General features: G+C 36.4%; 2 protein-coding genes across 4 annotated transcripts in view; both read left to right on the top strand.

Annotated features, from left to right (window-relative positions):
- The window catches only part of LOC113812802 (SANT and BTB domain regulator of class switch recombination), a 10,497-nt gene extending 6,853 nt beyond the window's left edge, over positions 1 to 3,644 (top strand). For all 3 annotated transcript variants that reach the window (XM_070128040.1, XM_070128037.1, XM_070128038.1), the window contains exons 9-16: positions 197 to 352; positions 909 to 1,019; positions 1,226 to 1,316; positions 1,688 to 1,864; positions 2,036 to 2,182; positions 2,427 to 2,517; positions 2,752 to 2,965; positions 3,127 to 3,644. In XM_070128040.1, coding sequence (XP_069984141.1) covers positions 197 to 352; positions 909 to 1,019; positions 1,226 to 1,316; positions 1,688 to 1,864; positions 2,036 to 2,182; positions 2,427 to 2,517; positions 2,752 to 2,965; positions 3,127 to 3,499 — 1,360 coding nt within the window. In that variant the 3' untranslated portion in view covers positions 3,500 to 3,644. The remainder of the gene's footprint in view (positions 1 to 196; positions 353 to 908; positions 1,020 to 1,225; positions 1,317 to 1,687; positions 1,865 to 2,035; positions 2,183 to 2,426; positions 2,518 to 2,751; positions 2,966 to 3,126) is intronic.
- Positions 3,645 to 7,615: 3,971 nt separating this feature from the next.
- LOC113812827 (R3H domain-containing protein 4) overlaps positions 7,616 to 12,500 on the top strand; it is a 6,351-nt gene continuing 1,466 nt past the window's right edge. The window contains exons 1-6 of the mRNA XM_027364745.2: positions 7,616 to 7,838; positions 10,672 to 10,847; positions 11,245 to 11,363; positions 11,559 to 11,727; positions 11,830 to 11,954; positions 12,087 to 12,228. Coding sequence (XP_027220546.1) covers positions 7,771 to 7,838; positions 10,672 to 10,847; positions 11,245 to 11,363; positions 11,559 to 11,727; positions 11,830 to 11,954; positions 12,087 to 12,228 — 799 coding nt within the window. The 5' untranslated portion in view covers positions 7,616 to 7,770. The remainder of the gene's footprint in view (positions 7,839 to 10,671; positions 10,848 to 11,244; positions 11,364 to 11,558; positions 11,728 to 11,829; positions 11,955 to 12,086; positions 12,229 to 12,500) is intronic.

Here is a 12,500-nt window from a genome sequence, read left to right as displayed (position 1 = left end):
CATGATTACGATAAAAACCAATGACAAAATTATTTAATAGACAATTCAAAATTAATAGACAATTCAATATGTGGATTATGTTAATTGCATTCTTCATATAGTAACTATTCCTTTACACTTTCAGAAATTACCATATTACCATAACTCTTTGTCTCACAAATTACGCGTCTTGCCAACATGCCGTTTACCCAAACAGACTAGCCTATCTGTTCACTCACTGGGAGTTGGAAAGTCTACGTGACCGGCGGGACAGAATCCAGAACAAGCTGTATGCCAAATTCCTGCAGGGTTTGTGCGAGGCCTACCCTTCTCCTGCTCGCGGGATCTTCAAAACGGCTTCCACGCTCTACAGGCAAGGCAAAAACTCACGAGGGAAATTATTTGGTGATCCAGGAGTCTCCTCCATCACGAACTGCTGGGCGTGGTGATGAGAATTGTGTTTACAGTGGCTATCGTGTTCGTAGAAGTTAAGGCTTACTTTAATCATATTTCTTCCGATGTTAGGCTTCCCTGATAATTTTATTGTATCTTCTAATGCTGTCTTCTCTTATTTATCATGTCGATCGCCTTCAAGTCAGTTGTATAGATGCTACTGCTATTTGTAGACTTTGGAATAGATTGCCTTCAGAGATTGTAACTTCTCCGACTCTTAATTAGTTTAAAAGATCAGCTAAAATGTTTTTCTTACGTAAATAGCTGGCCTTTTAGCTTCTCATTCCTTCTTAGCTGTATCTTGACCTCTACCAACACCTTTGGTGATATAAATCTCGTATTTTTTCAGTGTGGCTCTTTATTTAGCTTACAATGATAGTAATAATAATAATAATAATGATAAAAATAATAATAATATTGGCGCAATCATTTGTTCAAGTACATATCCCTGTGGCTGATCTAGATTTGGTCTGCAGGTGCACCGAGTGTGGAAACCTCGTGACTCGGGGCGTGGAGCGCCTGGTGGCCTGCGTGCCCGCCAATACCTGCATCACCACTACTGGACAAGTCTACTATACACATTCAAGGTGCGAGGTTGCATATTACATAGCCATTTAATGAAATCTATATGGAGAACCTATACATGCTAGTACACGTCATGACTAAGATTCCCAAGTTTCCTATCACTAATAAATTTTACAGTATTTTACTATAAATTAGTACAGCTAAATTGTATGAGTAGGATGCTCTCTTACAAAGACATCAATGTTAACTCTTACCTGCCTACGAAAAGGGACGCGACTTGGAGCCTGACTGAACATGTGCGGCAACTGAAGACCGACCTGAAGACCTGGAGACTAGTTTACTGGCGGTTGTGGGGTCAGGTGTGTATGCCCATGGATATATATATGTGTGTGTGTGTGCGCATATATGTATTTATATATGTAATGATGAATATGCACGTCTTACCAAAGGCAGAATTGTAAAGTTAAGCCGCCATAAATGCTTCTTTATTCTTTTGAACACCTCAGAAGAATTTTGTAACCGTTTTTAGGTCCGCTTCTTCTCGTGTCCCAAGCCTCAGTGCATGATTATCATTCGTTTTAAAGGTACCACATTAAGAGAATTTCAAAACCCATCTCAGGTATGCTCTCTTATCATGCTCCAATCTGTATAGCCAGACTTTAAGAGACACGCTAATTCATCTGGAATCATTTAGTTATATTCATTAGAAGCCTGTTGTATCCCTCCTCAGGTACACTTCCTACCGTGCTCCACTTGCGGCGCGGTCTTTCCGGGAAGTGAAATGAAGTTCTGTCGCCACCACCGCCTCGACGCCGCTTCCTCGGACGTGGACCTGCTCCTTGCTAGTGACACGTACCCTTGCTGTGGTGCCCGTGCCCTCAAGTTCTCCCCTCTGCCCGTGAGGAATGTACGTGCGAAAGGACACCGTCTCGTGATTCTGAATGTTGAATTTTCTTACTGTCTTATCTGATTTTTTAATAGTGATTCCCCCTTGGTAATTTTTTGTGTGAATTCCGTTACTGTACAAGTGGAAGTTACCTCGTCTGAGTCTGTTTTTTTTATGTCTCACGTTTTCCAGGGTTGCCTCGCGTCTGACCACACTGTGCAACTCAGCCAGGGCGAGAGCGACATATGGGGTCCCATTCCTCTCATCTATGACGACCTCCTCACGTTCCAACTCCTCGTTTGCATCGACCCTCCCTATCAACTCACCCCTGAATCCAAGGTGAAGCTTTGTTACTAGTATATAGGAATATTTATAATTTAGAGCTGTGTTCTTTTGATTTAGAGCTTTGTTCTTTGTGATATAGAGCTGTGAGTTCTGTGATTTAGAGCTTTGTTCTTCGTGATTTAGAGCCGTGTGTTCCTTGTGATTTAAAGCTGTGTTTTTTATTATTGTATGCTGGTGACTGAATGATGAATTAATGTGTGACTCAAGGTTTATGGTATTTGCTTTGGGTATGTTTCAGAATGTGCTATGGACAGGGGTACCTCTTGTGCCACCTAACAAGGCTGAGCGGAGCTTCCTCGACCGGTCATGGTTAGCGCACTTTTCTCATGGTGAGTTCCCCATCATTTTACCACTGCCGCTGCTTTTGCAAAATTTCTAATTCATAATCATGATTCTGTTTTCATCTTTAGCATCAGGTTCTCTGAAGTGAATCTGATCAACCTGTATTCTTTAGGTGTAGTCCTAAAAACTTTACCAAAGCGATTCCCGTGATGACTCAGCCAAAAAAGCCTCCACAAGAATATCTTATCAGCACTTTCACTGCTATCAACTGCCTCTTGCAGGTGAGCGAGATAGCCACGCCGCCGTCCGCCCTGGACTGCCAGAGAACACTGCTGCTGCTGCCACGACGGGTGTTAACTTGGGCGTAGGAACGGGCGTGAGCAGTGAGAGTTCATCGGACGAGGAGGAGGGCGGAGGGCGGCCAGGACTCACGCCCAGATTAAGAGCCAACCTCATGCGGAGGGCAAATCGAGCTCGCCGTTCTGTTAACTGCGAGTATGTATACCTTGGGTGTTGTAATGTTAGGAAAATTAAATATGGGTGAAATAACATAATGGTATATCAAAACAGATACATGTACATTACAAAATATATTGGGAAAATATTGTCAGTGAACACATTAACAACGCACCTCCATGCATGGTTTCTTTGGCCAGGGTCATGGCCGAGCCGAGTTTGAGGTGGGACAGCGGCCGCTCCACGCGCCACAACCAGGACGCCCAACGGGAGAAGGAGACGCGCCTGCTGCGGGACCTCACGTCGTGGCTCACCCTGGCGGCCCCCAACGCCCACGACTCGAGCCACGGCTCCCACAAGGGACACCGCGGGCGTCCGGACCGCCGACGCGAGTGCGCGAACGGCCCCGACCCCGGCGTCTACTACCGGCTGGAATCCGAGTTCCGCGAACGGCACGGCAGCCACGGCCACGGCCACAGCGGCGGAGGCGGCACCTTCAGGGCCAAAGTCCAGGCGATTTCCAGGATCAAGATGAGGCTCAGGCACAGAGCGGCCTTCTCAGCCTCGCGATAGCTGATGTGCAGCGAGGAACCTCAGCACGCAAAACACGCTGCAAACAGTATTCCAAATCATAATCTAAAACGGACAAAAATTCTATATATTCCTAAAGATTTTTTCAAGCTGTTGATCTAACATTTAGTAAATATTATTGTCTAACCAATGTTGTTGTTTTTCATGATTAATAGACGAACCCTTTTGGCACTGTAATTGTACTGCAATAATTTTCTTTTTATAATACAAGCATACACATTCTATCATACAAAGAATAAAATATATATACATATATATATATATGTGTGTGTGTGTGTGTGTGTGCATTTATATACACACGCATATATATATATATATAAATATATATATATATATATATATATATATATATATATATATATATATGTATATATATATATATATGTACATTCATATATATATATATATATATATATATATATATATATATATATATATATATACATATGTACATTCATATATATATATATATATATATATATATATACATATATATATATACATATGTACATTCATATATATATATATATATATATATATATATATATATATATATATATATATATAAATGTACAGGTACATACACACACACATATGTGTACATATATATATATATATACATATATATATATATATATATATATATATATGTATGTATGTATGTATGTATATATATATGAATATCTATACACATCTGTGTGTATACTTATATACATACATATAAACATATATATATTTTTTTACATATATATATGCATATATACATATACATATATATACATACATACATACATATATATGCATAAATACATACATACATACATACATATATATATATATATATATATATATATATATATATATATATATATATATATATATATATATATGCCCTGACGAAGCAATAGCGAAAAGGCCTTCGGTATATACGTGTGTTTTCTTGCCCTTCCCTTCGTTGTTCCTGTTGCAACACACACACACACACACACACACACACACACACACACACACACACACACACACACACACACACACACACACACACACACACACTCACACTCACACTCACACTCACACACATACACATACACACACATACACATACACATACACATACACATACACATACACACACACACACACACATACACATACACATACACATACACATACACATACACACACACATATATATATATATATATATATATATATATATATATACACACACACACATTTATATTCATACACACAAATGCGTGCGTATATATATATATATATATATATATATATATATATATATATATATATATATATATAGATAGATAGATAGATAGATAGATAGATAGATATAAGTACAATTTTGGTCTTGCAATGACTGAGTCGTCCCCTAGGAATACTCAAATACCCAAATTCTCTTCTAAGCTGCATATAAACAATGGATATTGACACTGTTCCAGTTGAATTGAAATCGTTTATACATTCATAGTGACATTATATCCACGTAATTGTAACATTACGTTGATCGTAGCCAATCAAATAAGACACCGAGAACCGTATGGAAATGTATGCAAGAATAAAGGCACTAACAAAAGGCAAAACATGCCTTACCCACGAGAACAACCCAAATCTGTATATACATTAAGGAGTCCATAGTTCAGGACAGTACGGTACACTTTGGAGCTATTTCGTTTCAACTTATTGTCTTTGTCGGCAACTTCCTTATCCTATTTCCATGCAGGCATTACTGAAGAAAAAATAACATGATAGTGTCACCGTGTCTCACCTCTCATGAAAGACCATGACAGAAGGAATCAACACACCATATTAGAAAAAAAGCAGGGAAAGAACTTATGAAGTACATGGGTAAATAGCCAGAGTTTGATGGTGTTCGAAACCAACCACCTTTTTACACAGGTGTTCTCACCCGGTCCTTGAGATGGAAGCAAGTGGATACTGACGCTACATTCTAACTCTGATTTCCTTCATACCTGTATGCTACGTTATTTCTTTTATCTTATTTTGTTTATTTATTTATTGTGATGCAGAGCAAAAACGAGAAGAGAAGATGAAGGCACTTACAAAAGTTCGAAAGGCTTGACATCCAAATTTTAAAAAGCCTCCCTCTATGTAGTGTTCGAGACATATGCTGACCTTGCCCTGTAGTTCAGCCAATGCAAGTGCAAGTTTATGAATGTGTTGTATACTCGCGTGGGTGTCTGAATATTGGTATGTCTAAAGATGTCGAATATGTGTGCGCAAAGTTAATGCTTTCCTAAAGTATTTCAACTAATATATCCCAAGATGTAAATGTAGTTATTGGTATTTTGCAGATTAGAGTATCAGTACTGTGATAGATGAAGCAGTAAATCTTGCACTATCCATAAAAAATCTAATGATTGGTTAATTGGGAAATCTCAGCTTGCTTCTAAAACCATTCAAGCTCAGCAAATCTAGAATCAGAGATTTATGTTTATGGTCATGATCAAGCAAAAATAAGGTTATCCATAGAAATGGATGACATCAAAGTGTTGATGCAAATATGCTCTCAAGATTAAATCCAACACTGTTTCACGTGCCGTCTAATGAGGTAAGTGTAAACATGATGGCATTCACGCTTGCTTACCTGCCTGAGCAAGCGAAATTCATACAGTTATGAAATAAACTCAAAACAATCATGATTATGAATATATGTGTAACTACACAGGCACTGCAAACCAAGTTCATGAAGGTTTAACCAAATGAAAATGTTAGTGGACAACACACAAAAGAAAAAAAATATATATATATTGGCAAATGTGCGAGGACTAGATAACTTGAACTATAACTATAAGAATAAAATCTAAATGCACACATACAGCTGAGCTTATGACACACACACACACACACACACACACACACACACACACACACACACACACACACACACACACACACACACACACACACACACACACACACACACACACACATACATATATATATATATATAAATAAATAAATATATATATATATATATATATATATATATATATATATATATATATATATATATATATATATATGAAATGCAATAGTACCACAATCATAAACTACTACATAATGATAATGAGATATGAACTAAATATGAAATAGCAATAGCTGTTTGGTTGTGTGTTTCCTGCCAAGGAAGAGGAATAGCAAAGGGCAAATAGTTGTTCTTTTCCATTATCATCACCACATATTATTTGTGCTCGTATATTAGTATTTAGATGATAAATATCGTTAATCTCTCAACTATTTTTGCTAACCACACTATTAGCATTATTAGTTGTAGTATGGTCACCAGTATTATTGTAGTTATTATTGTCGTTATCAGTTTTATCATTATTATCAGTTGTTATTATCATTATAAGTGCTATCATTATAATTGTTGTTATTATCATTTTTATTATTTTTACTACTATTTTTTATTATGATTATCATTATCATCGTTATTATTACCATTATTGTTACTATCATTGACATAATTATTATAATTGTTAATATTATTGTTATAATCATAACTATTTTCACTATTGTTATCATTATCATTATTTTTGTTGTTATTATTATCATTATTAATTATTCTTTTCTATATTTATCATTATTGTAATCATTATGATTATCATTATAATTATGATTATAATGATTATTGTTATTATTATCAATATTATTATCATTATTTTTATTATTACTGTTGATGATAATACCAGTATTTTTTTATTATTATCATCATTATTGCCATTATTAGTAGTATCATTATCATTATCATTATTGTTAATGTTATCATGATCATCATGATCATTATCAGTATTGTTACCATCATCATCATCATCATCATATCATTATGGTTATCATCATTATGATCATTATTATTACCATTATTAATATCGTCATAATTTTCATTGTCACTACAATATGGGTGTGTGCGTGTGCGTGTAAATATAAGAAAGGGTGTGTTTGTGCGATTATATGTAAAGTGTGACTGTACTGTACGTATGGATGCAAGAACATATGCACGCATTCTTGTAGTGCATGTACGTGTCTACCAAGAATGCCTGACGCTTCCCCCCTTTCAAACGGAGCGCGAGCCGTGCCCTTGACGCGACACCTTGCTATCGCTCGCCAACCTCCGCCATTGGAGACTCGGGAGTCAGTCGCCTAAATATACTTCCTCCGCTGAACCACTTGAAAGCGTTCCTTTCGAGGACTCTTGAAACCAGCAGGACAACATGGGTGTGATCAGGAAGCTTCAGTCAAGAGCTAAAGTGATCAGCTTTAGCGAGGAATCCGTCAATTCGTAAGTGTTGCCATGTAAAATAACGGAGAAAGGATGAATGTTTATGTAGGTTAGTAACGTCATCTCCACTTGTCTTTTAGGCGTAATGTCAGCGACTGGGCAATCCTTTAAAATGCGTAGGTGTAACTACGAGATTATTGATTTATGAAGTGCATTTTGTTTGAATTGTCACCAACTTGTTTGTGGTATTAAACACAGTAAAGGTTATTGTACAATTGTTATGTAGTAATGTAGCCGCCCCTTTCATTTTCACTGTAAAACGATACTGATACATGTCCTTTACAACGTCTTTACAGTTATTGAACTCTAAAGACTTAAAGATTTTTGATAATACTTTACACCATGACAGTAGCAGTCTTCAGCTACAGCTTCATGATGTGATGCAATAATTTTGATAATGCGTTCAGATATACATTTTACTTTGTCATTGTTTGTTTTTTATGTGACTTCCATGTACATTTGTTGTTCTTTTTAGGTTATTGGATACATCTCCTATCCCTTGTATCCCTCTCTGTTTTAGGAAAGGGATGCAAGGGACACTTGATAGCAAGATATGTGAGCTTTGTCCTGTTCCAAAAATAGGCCTAATCAGGTGAAATGAAGGTTAGTTCATGGAGAAAGTAAAGAAAAAAAAAAAATGTTTCTTTTATACCCAGATTACTGATGATTTTCCCCCACAGATTAATGGATATAATGAATACATACCATATAGATGATGTTTCGTATTTGTTGACAAATAAGAGTGAACTGCAATTTCCAAGTGTAAAATCAACCTGGAATTGCATCTCTTGAAGTTTTGGTTAGCAGATTACCAGATATTTAGTAAGATACTTAATAATGATCAGAAATTACTAGATTAAAGAGTTATCTATACTTTTGAATTGCTTAAATAATTTCTTCAGGAAGTTTACAATTAAATTGGTAATAAAGGACATATTTCTGGTGAAGCTAGTAGAATGAAAATGCCAGAATATTGCATCTTATTTATTTACTTCCCTCCCAATACCTTGTAGTTGTAGGGGTCTTAGGAGACGGAGACTGGAGCCCAATGTAGGTAGTGCCCCTACCTTGGGCCTCAACCCTCGCCTTAACTAATTTTGCTTGGTCTTTTCTTCTCCTTTCCTCTTCCGTATTTTCTTCATCCCCTTCTGTCCCATTCCTAAGGTGTTAGAGCTGTGCAGAAAGGATGAAAGGCTGGCTTTGTTAAGTCATGAACAAATAATAATAATTAATAAATAAATGATAATAAATAATGATAAATAATAAATAATAAAAAATAAGAAAAGTCATGAACACCCTCCGGGAGCTATGAGCATGAATGGTTAATCCCTTGGTTAATTGCCTAGCCCTTACCTCTTATGGGGATCCTAAGGGGTAATCCATTTCTTATCCTTATTTTATTCAGGCTCACCATTGCCAATAATGAAGATTCTTTATCCTTAATAGGGGCATTAAGGCTTACCCCATCATCACCAAGCCTATCTGAATTTGACTTTGATGGTTTTCCGATCTCTGCTCCTCCTTTGACCATGGCTACGACCACTGATACTAATGCCCTCCTTGATGTTTACTGACATTTCTAACCATTCTGAACCGCCCAACCAGGTTATTACTCAACCTCCAGAATTCATCCCTTCTTCTCCCCTAATATTCTCTTCTCCATCTCCTACTGCAGTCTTCTTCAATGGCTACCCCCTTTTCATTTATTACTACTCTTCATCCGTATATTCCTCCCCTCCACAACACTACTCCACTCCACACCTCCCCATCTTTCTCATGTCTTCGTCCTTCTAAAATATCTACAACCATCTGTGTCTGAATTACCCATTAATTATTTCATAAAAGCTGTTTTACCAGTTTTTCCTTAAAGCACTGCTACTAAAGCTCACCCAACAACAGATACACCCCATTCCATCATATTGCCCTATACCATTAACCCCTTCCTTTATTAATCTCTGATTTACTTCATTTGCACTGCCTCTTAAACCTTTTCCCAATCCTACTATCCTATAATACTATAACCTTTGACAATTTTTCACTCTACTAATTGTTAATTCATTTACCCTAACTCATTTACCCTTTTCATCACAATACTTTACCATAGTGCTATATGACCTTAGATGTCTTGCACATTTATTTGTTTTAGCCATTAACCATTAACCGTTATTTGTTTAGTTAACCCTAAGCTATTATATTTATTACTCTGTGACAAGGAATTAAACATCCGATTCTTAAACGTTAAAATTATGATTTATTTTTAACTAAAAGGAAGAAAAATGAATGGAGACCACTGAATTTGCTGTCTTGTGTAATTAATGCAGTGCATTTGGCGACCAATGCACCCATTATAGTTGTGTGTTAGGTAACAACTTTAATGTTCTTTTAGAGTGAATTAGTTACAGGGACACACATGCAGTGATATATTTGATATTGTAAATAATAAGATTTATTTTCTTAGAAGAAATGATAAATGGTTATATATATTTCCAAAAATGAATATATAAAATGAAAATATTTATGCCATCAATTTTCGGTTTGATATGATGTACACACGCACACACACGCACGCACACACACACACACACACACACACACACACACACACACACACACACACACACACACACACACACACACACACACACACACACACACACACACACACACACACACACAAATGCACATGCACATTCCCACACCCAGACACTCACATGCACATGCTTGTAGATACACATTCACACATCCAGACACTCACATGCACACTTTTAGGCACACATATTTATATTTAAGAAAAAATATGCATACATACATTTTAATTTTATACATTCATTAGGCTGGGAATTAGCCAGCCAGCTACCCCTCCTTCGGAGCCAGAAACGACAGATGTGCCACCTCCAGCCTTTGTCCCTCAACGCCGCGATCCTCGTCTGCTTATTCAGCGGCTGGAGCAGCACCACCATCATCAGCGTAGACGCACAGGTGCAAGGAAGACTCGAAGGGCTGACAATGGCGAGTGTTTTGAAATGTTATCCTAAACATGATCATGGATCTAATTGGAGTAATTAAGGTGCTGTATTTTCATTGCGTATTACAAACAGATCCTGCTGTAAAAGTAGGAAAATGTATATATGTATTATTTTTTTCTAGATGGGTAGTCGGGGAAATTTCAGAAATGCTACTTCTGTAATATTATGGCAATTGGTTCTTTTTCAAATTGAATTTGGGATTTTCTTTTTTCCACGCAAGTTTTCGTATTTGTCCGTTTCCCATTTTTGGTCCATATATAGGCATGTAGTTGCAATATGTACAAAGAATATATGAGAAATACACTTTACAGTATCTTTATGAGTATATACTTTTTTATAAAGTGTTATATGAACCAGTAACTATTGTATGCCTCTTTCAGCTCAAGCTTTGCAAACCTTGGTTGAAGATGACCAGGAAGGGGTCAGCGATGATATGGACGTTGCACCCAACTCTGAGGGCATATTCACCAAGCTCTTCAATGACTGTGACAAGATGAGGGTAAATTCTTGTTTACTATCATTGTGATTTTCTGTTAATCAGTGTTTGTTAGTTTATCTCGAGCAGATTAGGTATTATGAGACCTATGTTAGTTCTGGTTGTATTAGAGTCATACAATTAATAGTACTATTAGAAGCATTTTTTGTAAAAGAAAATTCCCATTTATACTACTATTGAAATATTTTTGGGTTGTAGATCTGGCAGTACTTCATTTCTCTGAGTGAGGACAGGCAAGAACATTATTTGAATACCATTTGTAAAAGGAGAGAAAATACAAGAAGCAGTGGGATTGGTGGAGTTTCCTTTACTCAGCGTGTCAAAAACATTGAAAAGGAGAGGATGGAAGAGCCGCCAGAGGAAGACGGTAAGCTTTTCTTTAAGAGATTTTGGCTTATAGAACACAAAGTTCTATTAAGGTTTATTGAAAGCATCCCTTAATGAAAAAATAAAACAGGTTCAATTACAGGATTCACCGTGATTCCACCAATGAGTGACTGTCGAAACATGCATCCAGCTTATACCACTGAGCAACGATTTTGGGAAGTGAAGCCTCAGTTGCGCAAAATGCTTAAAGGAAGGCAGTTCCCTGTGGTTAGTTGACAAGTATTCTCTTATTTTTATTTTTATTCGGAGAAATAAAATAATTTCATGTATTTATTTATCATTAAAGTAATTTATTATTTGTAACTTCCAGTGTTAACTTTTTACTTTAATTTTCTACAGGGTATCTTGAAGGACCTGGAAGATGAAATTGTTGAATTGTTCACTGTAGATCCAACAACAGTGTACATAACCCAGGAACTCAATAGTTTCCAGCGCCTTTTAGTCCATGCCCTCTGCGAGTACAACCTCTTAAGTTCAAAAAGTATGTAAATAATGTCTCATGTTGATTTTTATAAGCTCTTATTAAGTGTAGCATTTTGGTTTTGAAAGAAATTGGTAGAAGTAGCAGTAACTTGACAACAGAACATCATCTTTAGGTTGAACATATTAATCTCATTTTACAATGATAATTTTTAATTGAAAATAACACTAAGAAAAGTTATATTACATAGTCTTTCCAAAAATAACTATATATATTTCATCGTTATTTTTGTATTACACACAAAATGTCTTTAATTTTATGACTTAGTATTT

This window comes from Penaeus vannamei, chromosome 12 (assembly GCF_042767895.1).
Source record: "Penaeus vannamei isolate JL-2024 chromosome 12, ASM4276789v1, whole genome shotgun sequence".
Lineage (NCBI taxonomy): Eukaryota > Metazoa > Arthropoda > Malacostraca > Decapoda > Penaeidae > Penaeus > Penaeus vannamei.
This window is presented reverse-complemented; position numbering and strand designations above follow the sequence as displayed.